At 41.9% G+C, this 18,347-nt stretch overlaps 1 protein-coding gene across 1 annotated transcript in view; it reads right to left on the reverse strand.

Moving 5' to 3' along the window:
• Positions 1-18,347, reverse strand: part of GABRA3 (gamma-aminobutyric acid type A receptor subunit alpha3) — a 1,714,543-nt gene that overhangs the window by 924,758 nt on the left and 771,438 nt on the right. The window contains exon 5 of the mRNA XM_085607670.1: positions 17,421-17,488. Coding sequence (XP_085463796.1) covers positions 17,421-17,488 — 68 coding nt within the window. The remainder of the gene's footprint in view (positions 1-17,420; positions 17,489-18,347) is intronic.

Raw genomic sequence — 18,347 nt, forward strand, 5'->3', positions numbered from 1 at the left:
CCACTCGGTGATGAGTTTGGAGCTGCTGCCGTCCCTATGAGGAAAGGTAGCAGTCCCAAGCCTTGGAAGTCCCAGGAGTTTTGGGACTGCTTCGCTCCATCATTGGCTGACCTATGGTCAACCAATGAGGGAAGGCAGCAGTCCCAACACTCCTGCGACTTCTGAGGCAGAGCTGCAAGTAAGTGTGATTTTTTTTTAATAAATGAATGTTTGGTGTGTGTGTGTGTATGTTTGAATAATTAGTAAACAGTGTTGTGAATGTGTGAGTGCATGTGTGTGAATGTATGGGTGTGAGTGCATGTCTATGTGTGCGTGTGTGTCCTGGCCGACTCTCCCTCTTAAAATTAACAGCCGCCACTGTATAGTTAGAGGACTGTAGCAACATTAGTGGCTGTGAAACACAAAAATAATTTAGCCTTTATTGCTAATATTAAATCCAGAATGACACAAGCACAAGGATCAAGGATGTGAACTGACTATGCACTTATTTTTAATTGCAATCTTTCCATGTCATATTCTCATAATGGTTTGGCCAATAAACGTGCTCTGCAATATTCCAATCACCATCTCGCTCACTGTCTAGTGAATGCCTACTCTTGTAAATAGTATACTGCTGCTAAAAACCTAGCATCCCTTCCAAACTGCAGCCTGAGAAATAATTCATGGTGAGAACAATAATTATGAATTCTGTCTTGAGTTCCATCTCCTTGTTAAGCCACTAGTTGACAGTTTCCACACTCCTGCCCTCGTTACAAGTGGCCCATAATACCTGGTGGGAACTGTGGTGGAAGTTTCTGGCCCCATCAGAAAACAAAAGTGGTGCATGTATTAGTGCAGCCAATATTCCTAGGTGTGGTAATACTGGTTGTTCAACCGAAGAAAAACTCTACATGTCATGCACTGATGACTCGGTCCTAGATAAAGGCAATTTGATTGAGAGTTTACAGGTGTAAAACGATGCAGTGGCTTTATTTGTGCAGTTACCCACTGAGGGCCTCATTTCTGAAGTTCTGATGTAGGGCAGCACCGTAGGACTTCCTGTGGTGCTGCCCTATGAGAAAAGAAAAGGCAGGAATGCATCTTATCTATGAGATACGAAGCATTCCTGTTCTTTTCTCCTGTGCCGGCACACAATGGGCTGCCGTGCGCCAACGCAGGCACCTTTGCACTATGGGCTGCTTATTTTTGTGCAGGAATGGAAATCTTACTGCACAAAAAGAATCACAGGAGGTTTTTTCAAAAGAAATACTAAGGAGAAATAAAGATATTTCTCCTCGTTGTGCCTCCCTTATGCATCCCCCGGGTAGGTGTAAGTTTTTGGCGCAGCCTCAGAGTTATGATTGCTCATAGATCTGGGGCAGTGTCAAAAGCCATGGTGATTGATGGGAATGCCCCCAGCAACATCCATTGCACGCCCCTTTAATGCAGAACACTGTGTTAAAGGGAACTATTTTTACGAGTCAGCATTAATCGGAAAAAGTGGCTTAGTGCTGCCCCGTAAATATGGAGCAAGTTCCTTCGCCACAGATCGCCACAAAGAGTGAATTTTCGGAGGTGCAAGGGGCCTCAGGAACGAGGCCCTAATTGCCTAGGGGTCAATTTATGATCCCTGAGTAATACTAGGACATTGTATCACCAGGAGTTGATAATGCCATGTCAGGTGCCAATGCGTTATGCTCACTGTCTGCAATAAATAACACCCGTTTAAAGATTTCAGGTGAGCTGCTGTGCGTTCCTGCACCTTCCAAGTTGCTTCCTTACTGAAAGGTTCAGGAAAAAATTCTAGAGCTCTACATTTGTGTATTTCTATAAAGGTTGAAAAGTGGAGCACACATCCTTCGCTTTTCCCGCAGTCTGCAGTGCACAACGTGGTCTCATCTGAGAAAGAACTGAATCCAAAATAGAAATCCACTCCAGTTTTTTCCTTTTCCCATCACATAGGATAGATGTCAGAATCTTGTCTTTGATTCATAAAACATTGCTAAGTGTGTTACCCGCCAGAACTGCATGTAACAGGACATTTGATATGCATGGATGGAATATAGAAGCTAAGCCCAGCAAGGAAATAGCATATTATTCTTAAGCTATCTTTCTAGTTTTACGACCTTTCTGCTGTATCGTACTGCAGAGAATATCTCCCTTTCAAAACCACATATTTTTACTTCACAGTTCATTATACACACTCAAATCTGCTCCACCTTGGAAGTAATTATGAGAGACCTCCCTAAGGGTTGCCATTCCTGAATATATTAGAGGCCTTTGCTATCATGTGAAATGGAAAGAGAGAGAGGGAGAGCTTAGAAGAGATTAATGCTCTCAACGAGCCCTAAATTATTTCATGTTTTCCTTCAAGCTTGGGCTTTGACAGGTCATGGTAAGAGCACACTGTGGCGTCAATGCCTAGGACGGAATTAATATGGAAACTGAATTAGTTTCCAAATGAAACTGCAGCCTTTCAGTGCAGGGGCTTTAGTAGAACACTGTTTAAAATTCTGAAAACGTATTATTGAAATTAGGCCCATTGATTTGCTAAATATTTAAAAGGAAACAAATTTGACATGAACTCCTAAACGGACCAGTTAAGAAGCACCTGTTTCAGGTAAGATGTAGAGCTCTCGAAAAGTAACGCGCCATGGCGGTGGAGTTGTCCTACAGGGTTTAGTGAGTCGAAAAAAGCGGTGGAGAGTTTGTCAATTTTGTGAATCATTATGGATAAAGGGAATGGATCTCACTTTATTTTACGCTATGTACGTCACCAGATTCATCTCTACAGATACACTACTCTTATTCCAAGTTGCAAACTCAAGGCCAGGTGGTAAGGATATGCAACAAACCCAATGGAATTGACATCTCAGTGTGGCTTTCCGCCCGATAAATCTGGCCCCACACAGTTATTTAACATTCCATGGGGTTCAACTCATTATTGCATGGTACTGAAGCAGTAATACCCCACTGTAGCATACAGTGCCAGTGTCAAAAATGAGACCCCTACTCTCTGAAGTGAAACCTGTCTTGGTCAGACTGTGACCTGCAAATTTCAAATTTAGGACAATTTCTCTAACTCTGGGTCTCCGCCAATGAGGCCTAAGGAGTCAGGGGATCCCTACCCTTCCCCTTATATATATATTTTTTAACATCAGGACAAGGGATTAAGTCCCCAAGTCCATAATGTCTGCCAGTAAGATTTGTCTCATGTTGCTGGCAGTCCATCAGAGCACTCACTCCCGTTGGAGTCAATCTCCTATGGGAGCAAGATGGCCCAAGATAGACAAAGTATCCTTTGCCAATGAGAATGCTCTATTTGTAAATTGGCGGTCCCAACTTTTAAGATACATAATCATTTTTCCCTTCATTTCTGGAAGACTCCTGAATGGATTGACTCCAAATCACAAAAAGAACAATCTGCAGACTAAGATCTAGCTTCCTGATGAATTTGATGTAATGTTTCTGCTGTAGTGCTGCCTAAAGAAGTCAAAGGAAAATACATGAGGATTTTGTGTTTTGGAACCCCTATTCTTTCACCGCCCCACTTATGGATCATTTGGAAACTTTCCAGGAAGGAGATTAGGTGGATTAAACTTCGTTTTGGAAAGTTTTGCGAAGATTCATCAATTTGGGGCCATAGTTACTAGCAAGCCAAAAAGCACTCTTTCTATGGAAAATCAGACCTACCTATAACCACTTAGTCTCTGAGAAAAGCGTAACTTGAGCTCCGAGGCCTCCTGGTGCACTACTTGTTGGGGAAGGATGTCCACTTTAGTCCTGCGGCCTTCAAGAGCCAAGGTGACTTCATCCCCCAATCAGCAGTACGCCAGGAGGCACGTTTGCAAAGTGATGGAGAAAGGGGGTGTGGCCTCTGACAACCTCTTAGAAATCCCGCTGTGTGGGACATACTGGAGGTAACAGGAGGAGTTGTTTGTCTTCAAGAACCCTCTGGATGCAGGGGGATTTCAGCCCCAGGGCCCCATTCCCCGGGCCCTAACCTTTCAATTTTTTTAATTTAAAGGGAGGGGGCTGTGCGGTCCCCTTTCTGATCCCCATCCCCTGGGGCCCTGCCTTGTAGTGTAGGTGTTCTGGTCCCACCCAGGGCACCCACTTTTTAAAGGTAAGAGACAGCAGGTGAAGCCTCATGGCCCCCGCGGTACCTGCTGGCTCCCCATCTCCTACAGGAGCTGCTAACATGCCGCTTCCCGTCTGTAAAAGCAATTCTCCTCCGCTTCTAGTAAGCAAGAGCATTTTCTGCTCTCACTTACTAGAAGTGAAGCAGAATACGCTATGGCTTGGCGGGAGAGGTGCCCCCACCAAGCCATAGCAAACCGCTATGTCCTGGGGCTGGGCAACCAGGTACATTGCTGGAGCCTGTCCTAGGGGTGGCAGTCCCCAGGACCATCTAGGGCTCCATGAGGGTGGCTGTGCAGCACCCCTTCTTTGTTCAAATTTGCCCCAGAAAGTTATTGGTCCCTGGGGCTGCATGCAGCCCCTGCATTAATGGATTAATGGTTTCTTTTTCCCTGGGGAGGTGGCAGTCCTCAGGGCTGTGGTGGGTGGGGCACCTCCTGCATTAAAATTCTCATTTTGCCCTGGGGAGTTAGCGGTCCCCCGGGCACGGGGTTGCAGAATACGAAACCACCACACTATTATTTAAATGAAGCCCCGGGGAGGTGGTGGTCCCAGGGCATAATAAGCCTCAGGAGGGGGAGCTCATGCACCCACTCCTTTATTTATACACTGCCCCCAGGACTACCACCACCCGGGGCCAATTAATAATGAAGCATGGGAGACAACTCCTGCTACGTTCCAGGGTGCCTACCCCCGGCCCCGGGACATAGCTTTATCTTTTGACAGCTCCCGTCAAGCTAAAACAAACAATCCGGTTCCAGTGGGCAGGAGCTGTCACAGTCCTGCTAGCTGGAAGCAGAAGTTTCAACTCTTTCTCTTTCTCTGCCCGTAGACATGCACATAGTGAGCAGCATGTCAAGCAGCTACCTCTGTGCAGCAGCAATGCCAGCTCCTGCAGGAGGCAGGGAGCTGGCTGGGACTGCAGGAGTTTGAGGCTACCCCCGCAGTACCAGGGAATAGAGAAGAAAGAGACAAAATAAGGGTCAGAAATGAGCAGAAAAAGACAGAAGAAAGGACAGAAACTAGGAGAAAGAAGCAAAATAAAGATGAGAAATGAGCAGAAAGAGGCAAGATAAAGGTGAAAAATGAGCAGAAAGAGGAAGAATAAAGGTCAGAAAGAGGCAGAATAAAGGTTAGAAATAAGCAGAATAAAAGTCAGCAATGAGCAGAAAGTTGAAAGATAAAGGTGTGAAACAAGCAGAAAGAGGCAAGACAAAAGAGAGCAATGGGCAGAAAGAGGCAGAATTAAGGTCAGAAACGAGCAGAAATAGGTAGAATAAAGGTCAGCAATGAGCAGGAAGATGCAAGATAAAGGTGAGAAATAAGCAGAAAGAGGCAAGATAAAGGTGAGAAACGAGCAGATAGATGCAGAATAAAGGTCAGATAGGAGCAGAAAGAGGCAGGATAAAGGTCAGTAATCAGCAGAAAGAGGAAAGATAAAGGTTTGAAATGAGGAGAAAGAGGCAAGGTAAAGGAGATCAATGAGCAGAAAGAGGCTGAATAAAGTTCAGAAACAAGCCGAAAGGGGCAGCATAAAGTTCAACAATGAGCAGAAAGAGGCACGATAAAGGTGAGAAACTAACAGAAAGAGGCAAGATAAAGTTATAAAGGAGCAGGAAGAGTTAAAATATAGCTCAGAAACAAGCATAAAAAGCAAAACAATGGTCAGAAGTGAACAGAGAGAGACAGAATACACATCAGAAATGAGCAGAAAGAGGCAAAATAAAGATCAGAAACTAGCAGAAAGAGGCAAAATACAGTTCAGAAATGCACTGAAAGAGGCAAAATAGAGAACAGAAACAAGCAGAAAGGCAAAATAAAGGTCCGAAAGAGGCAAACAAAAGGTCATCAACAAGCACAAAGAAGCAAAATAGAGATCAGACTTCAGCAGAAAAGGCAAAATAAAGGTCAGAAACAAGCAGAAAGGCATAATAGAAATCAGAAACAATCACAAAGAGGCCAGAAAATTAGCAATGAACCAAAAGAGCCAAAATAGAGATCAGAAATGAGAGGAAAGGGGGGCACAACCCCTTATTCTTTTGTGGACTAGTGTTGCTGGTTCTTGAAAACAGAGCTCTAGGGCCCTTCTTTCCAGTATCTAGTACATGGGCTCTGATCCCTTAAGCATGACAAAATGAGGTAATCCCAAAATGGCACTTTGATTTGAAGTCTAGTGTATATCAGGCAGAAAATGCACTAAGGGCATGGAAGTGAAATGACACCCGTGGACAGCAGGGACAGCAGGACCTATTCTTTGTACCATCAACAGGCCTGGCAGGTAAACATGGCTTCAAGACTACTAGTGTGGCCTTACTGCTGTAGTTTTTAAACCTGAATGCAGATCTGTCAAAATAACCCTTTTGACGGGGGGAACCATACTTTCAAACATTGAATAAGCAACCCAAATTAACAGCTGAAGCCCACGTAATAGGGTGCAATGCATTTAAATATAGAACATGCAAACATTAGGTTTTGACATTTTTTATGGTGCCCAAAAGCTACTTTCGTTTCATTGGCTTGTGGCTTATTCCTTTAGAAAAGTTAAATTACAATTAAAATACTATTTGTTTAGCTTTGGCAGCGCACATGCTACAACATGCATTGAAACACTTTTTTTCTATTTATTTAAAAAATCCCATTGAATGGTGAAATTAGATTTTAGATTCTAAATATACAGGAACAGTAACTCTTAGAAAGTTATAATTTGCTTGCCTAAACCTAGGCTAATTGGCATTTCTGTCAACAGGCGCCCCTGTCAGTATGTCCCTTCGATGAGGTGTGAAATATTGCTCTCAGAGCAGAGACAATATGAGAGTTTGGCCAGGTTTTTTTGTATGTCCACCCATCAAAATTAGGTGAGCGGACATAGAGGTCAACCTCTGACAACCCATACTCCATTGGGCTGTCGGAAGTGTGTGGCCATGGCAGAGACGGAGTAGTCTCTTCTGTGGTTACACCAAATGTCCACCCACATATAAATCGGGTGGGCGGTAAGCAGTACCGTTATGATGGAGTATCCTTCCCTCCAACATTAAATCAGCTCCTAAGTCAGAAAGCAACAAACATTTACTGGGATGACTAGCTTGGTGTATCTGACCTCTGTTCCATCTCAGTAGGCCTTTCAATTTTGCCTAGGCCCCAGTCAACTATGAACAGTGAATTTTGATTGCCACATTTCTTTTACATGGTGCTTTTGCCATAAACCTTTAAAAATTATATCCCTGGCCTTCTTAATTCAATTTTCATTATTTTTGAGTTAATATTCTTATTACGTTTCTTGACATTTACAAACTGGTTGTGGGATTTTACTGTGTTGTGTTTTTACTTTTTACTTGTTTGGTTACTACTAATTGTTTTACACATTTATCTAAATTAAGCCTATCTGCTCTTTGTCATATCTACCAGGGATTGAGCCCAAGTTCAAATTATTAAACCTTTTTTTAACCTGTCAAGAACGTGGTACTTATTACTTGAGGTCGACCCACCGCAATAACCATGTTACTATTGCAGAATGTAAATGATCAGTCCTTGTCATTCCAGTTCACCACCCTGAACCCGAATACAGCTTTAAACACTCAACATCTTTTAATTAGCCAGCAACAGGAAAATTAAACTATAGGACGCTCCAATTAGTAGATAAATTACTGTTAGCATTTAATCTGTTGTTTAATCTTCTTTTTTAATTGTTAGTTTTTACTAACATTGAAAATATAGTTATTCCGGTTTAATTAGTATTGTGTGTTACTGTAGATGGCCTGCTTTAAATAAAGTGCTGCCAATACTGTTTTATAGACAACATTTGTTCAATAATTGGCTCCACTGTATTATCTAGAGAGAAAGAGAGAATTCAGATAAAATGCATCCAGCACAGTAAAACAAAAGAACTGGATCGCTTACTGTGATTCTGCAAACAGATGAACTGGCATGTTTTGGTAATGAAACAAGAAAAATTAAAGCGTTTCTAGGCCCAAGCACTCTGCATTTCGAAGTCTGTATTGTTTGCCTGTCTTAGATTGCTGTTTTTGTTACCAAAATAGTGCCTTAAGACGTTGCACTTGGATTTGCTTTTTTTATTAAGCCACACTGCTGATACAGGGTAGGCTGAAGGATCTCACTTTGAATCACCATGCAGAAACAACTCACTGCAGAGGCAAATTTCACATGGGTTAGAAGGTCGCGTGCCCCTTTCATAAATGAACATGTCTGAGAATAAAAGTATCCCTTCAAGCCACATATCGCCACCTGTGGACTCAGGAACGATTGATTGATAAATCAGTATCACGGGCCCATGTCTGCACAAGAAAGCCAAGTAATGCCAAACCCTATGCTGTTAAAATATCTCATACCGTTATCATAACATATGGACTCAAATTTGGGCTTCTGCGTTCAGTTTTCTTATGGAATACAGCGCATTTCCTCTGCCCGATCAGGGGCGGCCTTAGGCATGTGCAAGCTTTGCACCTGCACAGGGCCGCCAAACCCCAGGGGACGCCTGGCCATGAGGAATCGGATACAATACATATTCATCGCGGCCCCTGGCAGGGATTTTGGCGGCCTCTGGCTTCCGCCCCGCCTGGACCCCCTCTTCCAGGGCCCCCTACCTATGCTCCCTGCACAGGGCCACCATGAGCCTAGAGCCGCCCCTGGCCCGATACTCTGATACACTGGGAGAAGCAGGATCCCTGATACTAGATGTTAAAGAACAAGCTGTCATCAGGAGGACCCATCATTCGCTGGAGAAGCTAAGAAATCCAAAACTCCAATGTCCTGCCCCACATGGAGAGAATCAGATGGTCCAGCGAACAAAATTGTTTTTGGATCTTGGCCACAAGGGGCATTTAATTATCTTCCATAATTTATTTGAGGCTTCTGATTGGACAAATTGGACAAATGCCCAGGTATTTAAAATCTTGTGTTACTGTTTGTTAGCAAATGGGTGTCTGGTTGGCAGAGGTATGCTTCCTTTCCAACCAGGAACCACAATACTAGTCAGGGTAAGTCAGACACACACCATAAATGAACCTGTGCTCACCCTCTGGCAGGCAGGCTTAACTTAAGAGGAAATGTGTAAAGTATTTGTGCAATACTTCACACAGTAACACAGTGAAAACACCACAAAAAAACTCAACCCCGTTGTACAAAAAAAGCTAACGATTTTATACATAAAACCAGACCAAAACAAAAAAAGCTACAATAAGTAGAAGTTGAGATATGAATTTTTAAATATACCTGTGTTAGTCCTGAATGACTCAACATATTAGAAAAGTTGGAATCGTGGTGTAGTTCACTTGAGCACTAGTAGTGAAAGTCTTTGTTGGAAAGGAGGACGGGCTTAAGTGGTTCCCCTTTACCTCTATTAATCTACATATACTTTCCCTGCTAGAAGTTTACCTACCTTCTCCATGCACTCATAATGTCCTTTTCGAAATTTCCCTAGGGCTCGTTCTCCTTTCAATGGAAAGGGTGTTAAGCTCAATATTGCCCAATACAAACTGACATCTGAGGAATCAGTATTATGGCATGATGCTGAGTCCTTGGTTCTGGCCTTAAGCATTGTTTTTTCAGTCTTTGACTTTCATTTGGCAATTGAAGAATTCTGCAACATGTATCCTCGCCAGGTGGCTTTGTCTGCTGCCAATGTCATCTGTGTAGAATTGTTTTAATCTACATTGTGCAACATGTGGCTACTAATGTGCTACTTTAGATTTTTCTAACACAGAGACTCCTATGTGAAATGGCCTCCTATGCCATATAGTAGATGGAGGGCTAGCATGCCCCAATTCTAAAGATAAATGAATCAGAGCAGAAAGTATGACTTTACCACGCCTACCTTTACTACGCATCCTTTATAATACATGTTTTTACCACACATATGCCTTTTCAATGCATGCTTTTGGCTTTATTTTTAAAATGTTTTTTTTCTCTTTAGGGGGGCACCCTAAACTCTTGTAACCCTATTTTTTAAAACATTAATTATACATTGTTCTTCTTTATTTGAGGAAATCCCCAACCCACCCATTTTTTAATGACCCTTAAAACACTTTACTTCTACCCATTCCTAATCCCCTAAACCCTAAAAAAGCCTTAGCACCCTACACCCCTACCAACCTCTAAACTCTAAAAATATCCTTACCACCCTATTCCCCTACCCTATTAACTTACCCACCACTAAACCCTTAAATTACCCTTACTACCCTACACCCCCTACTCACCCCTAAAACCTAAAAATACCCTAACCACCCTTTACTTCTACCCACTCCTAAACCCAGAAATACCCATACAACCCTATACCCCTACCCATTGCTAAAACCAAAATATATCCTATGCACCTTATACTCTTGCCGACCCCTAAACCCTAAAATTATCCTTACCACCCTATACCCTTAACCACAACTAAACCTCAGATAAGAGTGAGCCCTGCAATAGAAAATAATACATTGGAGTAAAGGTACCATGGAGGCAAGACAGGAAATTATTGGGCATATCAACAACAACCAGCGATAATTATCGCTAAGCGCACTTAGCGCTAGGATAATTATCGCCGGCTAGCGTGGATTTTTATCGCTGAGATAGCGTGCTATTAGCAAAGCTTATCTCAAAAGCGATAAAAATCCTAGCGCTAACTGCCTAGCGTGAGATTATCGCTGGAATCCCAGCGATAATCTCACGAAATGTGGCGTTAGCTTGTTGATAGGGCCTCACAAACTTAGCCATGATATCCACCCTCCATAGGATATCATGGCTAAGTCAGTCCTGAAGCAGGCGTAAGGAAAGTAGTGATAACAGGGGTTATCGCTACTTTTCTTGTCGCTATGCTTCATAGCGTGGGGCTTGATGATAGGAGAAATGTCGTTTAGCGACATTTCTCCTGTCATGTTAGGTCAGGAACGCCCACTTTGCATCTCATTAGAGATGCAAAGCTCGGCGGTAAGATTTCGTATGCTAAAGCAAGGTTTCACGCGTTAGCATGACCTTGCTAATTAGGCGATAAAATTATCGCCGCTTTTCGGCCAAAAACGGCCACAAAAGCTGCAATAATTTTCTATCGCCTCGTTGCTGATTTGCCCCTATATTCCTTATTTACAAGGATAATCAATCTCCATATATATATCAGATTATGGCCTGCTACCAAATCAAAAAGCATGGCTTTGTCATTCCTATTGCATGTGTCGGGTGTTTCCTGATTTGACTAGAAGTGCTTATGGTCCTAGGTTTGTGTCCTCTTACCCCACCACAATAGGCAGCAGGCGTTTTTCAAATGGAGTGAAAGGTCTTGATAAAGTAGAACAAACCTGTTGTTTGTGGGTGCCTAATGCATATATGGTCCCCACTAACACTGTTCTATTCAGTGGTCTGAGTTTCAGAAAAGGCATATCTGCCAACAGTCCATTTCCTAATAATCTTGTGGGTTGGTTTATTTTCAGTTAAGACGATCACCCTGCATTTCTTAGGATTGCTATAGGAGTCAAGGGTGGTCTCCTCGGGTCTGTTGTTGTGGCTACTTCCCACTACTATTCCCACCCTGTCATGCATTATCTTCAGGAGTTCGATTTCTGACAACTGTGTTGCTTTTAAAAGTGTTACATTTATATGATTGGTGATTAAATAATGCAGTTAGTTTTGGCACCTGACATTATGGAATAGGCTATTAACATTCAGAATGGGTGGTGAGAGCTTTCAATGGGTGGTCTGTAGGCGGGTTGGAAGCCTGAACTTTATAACAATTCACAATAGGGCATATCATATTACGGTGAGGGGTTGGAGATCATGGAGTCATTTGTTGAAAATGGTCAGATATGCTGACACTAGGCACCAATAAACTTCTAAAACATGCAACAACAACAAGAAGGAGAAACAATGTCAATAAAATTCAGAAATGTAGACAGTCAATTCTATCAGGTAGTAGATGTGTGGCCTTAACTGGATAGCACGAAGGTGGGATATTTTGAAACATGGGTAAATGAGTTTCCAAGTGTGACTGATGATAGGATCAAAAGCAAAACTGCTTGTGCCTGGGAGCAAGCTCCTGCTGCACTAACCAACACGTTTCAGACCTCCAGAGTAGGATAATTATCAGAGGAGAAGGATAGATTTTAAAAGTGTTGCACTGCGTTGTCATGGGTTGGGATCGGGGTGGGGGAAAGAAAAAAAGAGAGCTGGGATCCGGAATAAGAAGGACAGTGATATTTAAGAGGGTACACAGTATAGTGAAGAGGCCTTTGTCAGTCTATTTTATGGTACCACTCCAGATGATTGAGACATATGTAGCAAAAGAGAAGTCTCGTCTAGCTCTTCCAAAGAGTACACAGAGAGCCACAGATTGAGAACAGACCAGCAACCTGGAGCACATGAGTATCTAGAGTACCTGGTGGGGGCATCTTCATCTCTTGGGACTCAGCGTGAGTTCAGGCATTCACAAGAGGGCCAAGCCTCCTATCCTGAGTGAACGCCTGTATGCCATACATTCTAGAAGGGGCAAAAGGCTAAAACGTGCATATTGAAATTAAAGGACAACCAAAGGAGACCTCAAGAATCTGGTAGTAACAACAAAAAGGGAATTTAGCACCCTCCTTTCAGGAATACCCTAGGATTATCTCTATCTTTTGTTAGTATCTCTTCCACCTGATTAAACCCAGCTCTTTTTGAAGGTTTTCCTGGGCTTTGTCTATTGAATGACAAGTCTAACAATGGATGAAAGTCCTTGGCCATTGCCGACTACCCAGGCTCAGAAGTAACAGTGGTTTCCTTAGCTTTAGTGTCTAGTTCTGTCCGGGATGCTTCAAAATCATAAGGCTAAGAGTATTCAGAAATCTTTCCATATATGTTCATGATTGTGGAAACCTAATTATGTGTTTCAAGTATGTCTAATTGTGTCATACTCATATTCCCATACATTAATATAATCAAATATGGATGTTCTTATGTATTAGCTCAAATCATGCAGAAGGTCTGCGAATGCTTGACAGCTTTCTACTTCAAGTATACCCAGAAGCCATGTTATTTATGGTTTAGATTTGCACATTTTAAATAGGTGCAACATTCACTTTTAAACCTGGCAAATGGAAGTGGGGTTTTAGGAGAATTTTGAGGCTAGTTTTGTAGTTCTGAATGATGTCTCATCCTCAAGAACGTCTTGCAATTCCAGGGGAAAAAATCCTTCCACCTGCTGAATAGATACATTTTTGTTGAAAGCAGCACGGTTCTGTCACATGACCAGGCTCCATAAGCTTCCATTTAGAGAAAGCATATATGCTGGTTCAAATTTTATAAATGTTTGCATTATGCTCCAAGTAGTCTTTTATAGTGAGATCCCCTCAGCTGAGATGACAGTTGTCTATAATGAATTGCAATTTTGCATTATACACTGTTCGACTTTAGGCTTCGCAACATGTTGTATTTTTTAAACAAATTCACGATCGACGGGTCAAACAATTAGTATTTATTTTCTCTTAAAGCATGGGTTGCATCACCCAGAACTTTTTCCTCTTTAATATTTTTCTCAAGCAGTTCACTGAGAAGTGTATGAGATACACCCACAGTGGAAATAATTTGATCTTCTTTTTTACCATTTGAATGATAAGGGATGGTGCCTGATCAAGATTCAAATAATATGGTGAGGATTGTTTGTTACAATTTTATTATGAGCCTTGTTTTATGTACTCTATGGAACTCTACTTCTTTTGGGAAGCAGATCCCAAGCAGCCATGGCATGAGATCTGATAGAAATCTGATCATATGTCTTCCCTCTGCATTTTCAGGGCATTCATTGAGAAGAAAAGTATCTCATTTGGTGCAGTCTTCAAAGACAATGACTTCAGATGTTAAGTACCGATTGCCTCCTACACCGTCTGGGTTGTTATCATGTCTGCTTTTCAGTTCGTCTAACCTTCTTTTGGCTGTGTTGAGATGGCTGTTGAAGGATGCCAGATCTGTGCCTTTGGACATCACTTCTGCCCACATCATGTAGTGCAGTATCCAGCGCAACCTATGTCTAGGATCTCTGTTAGGATTCTCTCCAGTGTGGTGTCCGACATCTTCACACAGTCCTGTTTTACTCAATGACAGGTACCAACGAGTGCTTCAGAGAGCAAAAGCTGGCATACCAGGTGGCTGGAAGACACAGGTTTTGAGTAAATAGATGGATGGTGTACACCTCTGGAAGCTCAATGCATTAATTCTTAATAATGCATATTTGTCAATTACTATGCTCATTTCTGCCACGTACTTCTCAGCAGTTTCTATTCTGCATTCAGAGTAGATCAGGCAGCAAAATGAATCACTATGTACTAGACGCTAGTAGTGTGTCTCCAGGAACGGGTTATGCAATCTGCCACAAATTTGCCATGCCCAGAGTGTCCAAAGGGGTTCTCTGTGCTTCCTCAGAATCAAAGGCTTGCCACCCACTCTGTTGGAAAAACCCATCCTTTTGCATGGTATACCCCCATATTTTTGCCTTCTATAGATGAGCCCATTTTTGCTGGCCACAAGACTTTCCACACTTTACTCATACTAACCTGTGGTAGAGATCCTGTGCTCTCCCTTTTAAACCTGGTACAACTAGCATGTACCTAATTGGCCCATTTAATACACTTTTATATCCCTAATATATGGTACTACATGTACCCATGCCCTGTAAATGAAATGCTACCAGTGGGCTGCAGCAATCATTGTTCCACCCTCTGAAGTAGCACAGTAAAACCTGTCTTGAGGCTTGCCCCTACAGCCCGGGTAGGCAGTTTTAAAACTGCATGCATTTTTTAAAAAAATCACAAGGGCTGCCATGTTGTGTCATTTCCTTCACCAAGTTTATTGACCTCAGCCCAGTGTGCATTCCTTGCCTCCAGCAGTTTTAGGTAACAGTAAAAATGTGAAAATAACTTGGGTGATTAATGCTCTTCCTGGACTGAGATTGGAGTTTTGGCAGCATAAGGTAGTGCAGAGAGATAATATGCCTGCGGCAAAGAGTGTGTACCCTGCAGATCACATGGTGCATATAATGTAAATAGATGAGAGGGTTACTGCTTTTGTCAGAGTGACCCTTTTGTTACTTGCAGTTTTTAAGTTAATATAATATAGAGCAGTGAGCTATTAACTGTCATCAAATAGCAGCATGCAAACTGCAATGTATATATTAGAGTGATATGAATGTTTCTCAGTCTTTCATTATCCTGATGTTGCAAAAGGGTTTCATTTGCATATAAATCAGTCTTCTTATTAAAAAGAACCACCCCCACAATGTTGTTAAGTGCTAAATTCTGAGTTTGTACTCTTCCAGAAAAAGCACTCTCAAAATATACGGTCTACCAGTATGGATAACATGTGACTCCTACATCTTGTAGTCCTCTGTCTTATGAAACGTTTCCTATACACTGATTTACACACATATTATTGATTGTCTCTGTGTAATGTGTGTGAGATATAAAGTGCTCTGGTTCCCTACACTGGTATGAGTGGAGCTATAAAACTGATTAAGTGAATCTGGGAGAGAGTGGTTATGGAGACTTAAGGGACATTGTTAAAGGGTGGTAGTGAGGGTATGCATGGCGGAGGTGGTCATTGGGGGTGCCAATAAGCATTGTTGCACTATGTGCTATCAGCGCTAAAGCCCTCCCTGCTGTGTGCTGTCTTTATGGATTGAAAAATGGATCGCATGCAGCCTACATAATAAACGCACTGGTTTATTGAAAGCAGGCTCTTTCAAATGCAAGCAGTAAAATTCAAGCCATTTGTCGGGACATAAACTAACAACATAGGGCCTGCCTTGTGACAGATTCCATAGATAGCACCGACAAGTTCCCTTGGGCTGTACTCTGTTCTAGTGGTGCTGGAACAATTTTTAGAATGGAGGTGCTGTCTTCAATGTTGGGTGCCTGACTGAAGTCTTAGGGATTTTGGAAAATACAATGGTAGCACATAGCAGTGCACAAAGAACAAGAGTTGCAATATGATGTCCTATGAAATCTCTTTATTGATGTCATAATTACATTTTCACAATTGCTTTATTAATCATCTAGCTTTCTCAAATTTGCTTGAAAATGCACCATTTGCTCACTCTTTTTTTTAAATTTTCCATGGAGAGAATGGCTGTCTGATTCGCTCTCTGCGCTCACTCACCACATTAAAATGTCACAAGCCGTCACTTCTTTGTAGTGCACAAGACCCTGCCTTTCCCTGCCTTGACTCCAGACATACTACAGAGGGGTGTAGGCAGCTTTACGTGAGGACAGGCACCACCCAATTCAGGTGTCAGTGTCAACTCCTCCCACCACTCTAGCCCACAACCAACTTCACTAAAAGATGTATTTTTAAAACTGTGAATCCAGAGACACTAAACTCCAATTTTGTATCAGCTCCCAATTGTAAAATACACTTGTAAGATGTTATGGGAGAGATGGGCCTTGCTGTAGTGAAAAATGAAATTACCAGTTTTTCCCTACCAGAGCATATACAACTCAACTGTGCATGTCCTACCTTTTAGATCCATTGCACTCTGCCCTTCGGCCTGCCAGGTCGAAATGGCAGTTTAAAACTGCACACACAGACACTGCAGTGGCAGGCCTGAGACATGTTTGCAGGGTGGGTGGTACAATCAGTGCTGCAAGCTCACTAGTAGCATTTGATTTACAGGCTCTGGGCACACATGGTGCACTGTACTAGGGACTTACTAGTAAATCAAATATGCCAATTATGGAGAATTTAATTAACATGACATTTTAGGGATGGAGCATATACACTTCAGCACTGGTTAGCAGTGGTAAAGTGCCCAGAGTCCAGAAGCCCAAAAACCAGGTCAACAAAATAGCAGGAAGAAGGCAAAATGTTTGTGGATAACCCTGCAAAAATATCCAGGTCCACCACTTATCCTAACCCTCACTTTAACACTAACCCTTTTAAGCCCAACACTTTACTGTAATTCTTACTTTGACCATATACTGCACAGTAGCCTTTCAGCAAAATCCTAATTAATTATAAATAATTCAGAACACAAGTATGTTTTTATTTTATTTTCAACATACATATGTTAACATATGTTAAACATTTTTCATATTTGAGTATACTGTGAAAATAAATTGTAGCATAGTATTGTACATTTTTGTCATAAATTCAAAGGCTGCTTTTAATCACAAGCCATTTAACAGAGAGTAACTACACTAGTATTTCTCATGTGTCGAGTAACAGATTTCAAGAGCGGCTTAAAGTGTAAAAGTTTTGAATTCTACTGACATCAGAAATGTTCCTCTTTCCCAATACCGCCAGCGCCACCGGTAAATGTTCCTGACCTTGTCCCAGACTGTACTTACCATGTCTGTGTCTGAAACAGGACCGAAGCTCGTCACATATATATCCGTCTTCACTTCTGTTACTGTATCTGGAAAGAAAAGAAACAAATCCACTGTAACACTATCTGATAATAAAAGAAACAAATCCGCTGTAACACGATCTGCTAATGAAAAGAAACAAATCCGCTGTAACACTATCTGCTAAAGAAAGCAAACAAATCCACTGTAACACATTAACCATGGATATCAGCCGACAACAACACTGGTGCATTTAAAGAAGCTGGCTAATCTTGCTCAAAGTCTGTGTTTTATAGAGAGCAGTAACTTAGCTGCCTTCGACACATTTAGGAATTAATGATTAATTTCGATAGAGCAATATGACCATACACATGCTATAAAGTATTTTTTTTTAAAAAGGGCCCTCTTAGGAGGTCACCACAGCTTACCCTACCCAATGCCACTGCTAGTGCTGCCAAGCTGCCAATGACAGTTCCTCCAGAATTACTAACCATCACACTGCTACAAGTGTGACAATTGAGACTGTTCGAGGCCCCCAAAGCTAGAAGAATGGCTTGGTGGCATCTATTAGTTGTTTTTAATTTAAGTTTAATTAATAAACAACTGTTGTACTCTTCCTCTCTCTTATGCAAATCGAGCCACCATGTGGCAGCTATCAAAATTGCCGGTATTGACAACTAAGTGCTGGGGCCAAGCATTGGAAACCACCAGCTGAAATTAAACACCAATGATGGCATTCTAAATTGTAGAAAATACAATATATTTCTATGGATGGAAATTCATTGCACTCCTTACATCCATAGAGTGACTGTCACTGGAAGCTAAGCTACTATGTTATGTTTGGATTTACATTGAGTGCTACACAGTACAACTTATACATGACTGGCAGGTTCCACACAACATATGTGCCTTTAATCCTCATGAGTAGAT

The sequence above is a fragment of the Triturus cristatus genome, chromosome 5_2, assembly GCF_964204655.1.
Source record: "Triturus cristatus chromosome 5_2, aTriCri1.1, whole genome shotgun sequence".
Classification (NCBI taxonomy): domain Eukaryota; kingdom Metazoa; phylum Chordata; class Amphibia; order Caudata; family Salamandridae; genus Triturus; species Triturus cristatus.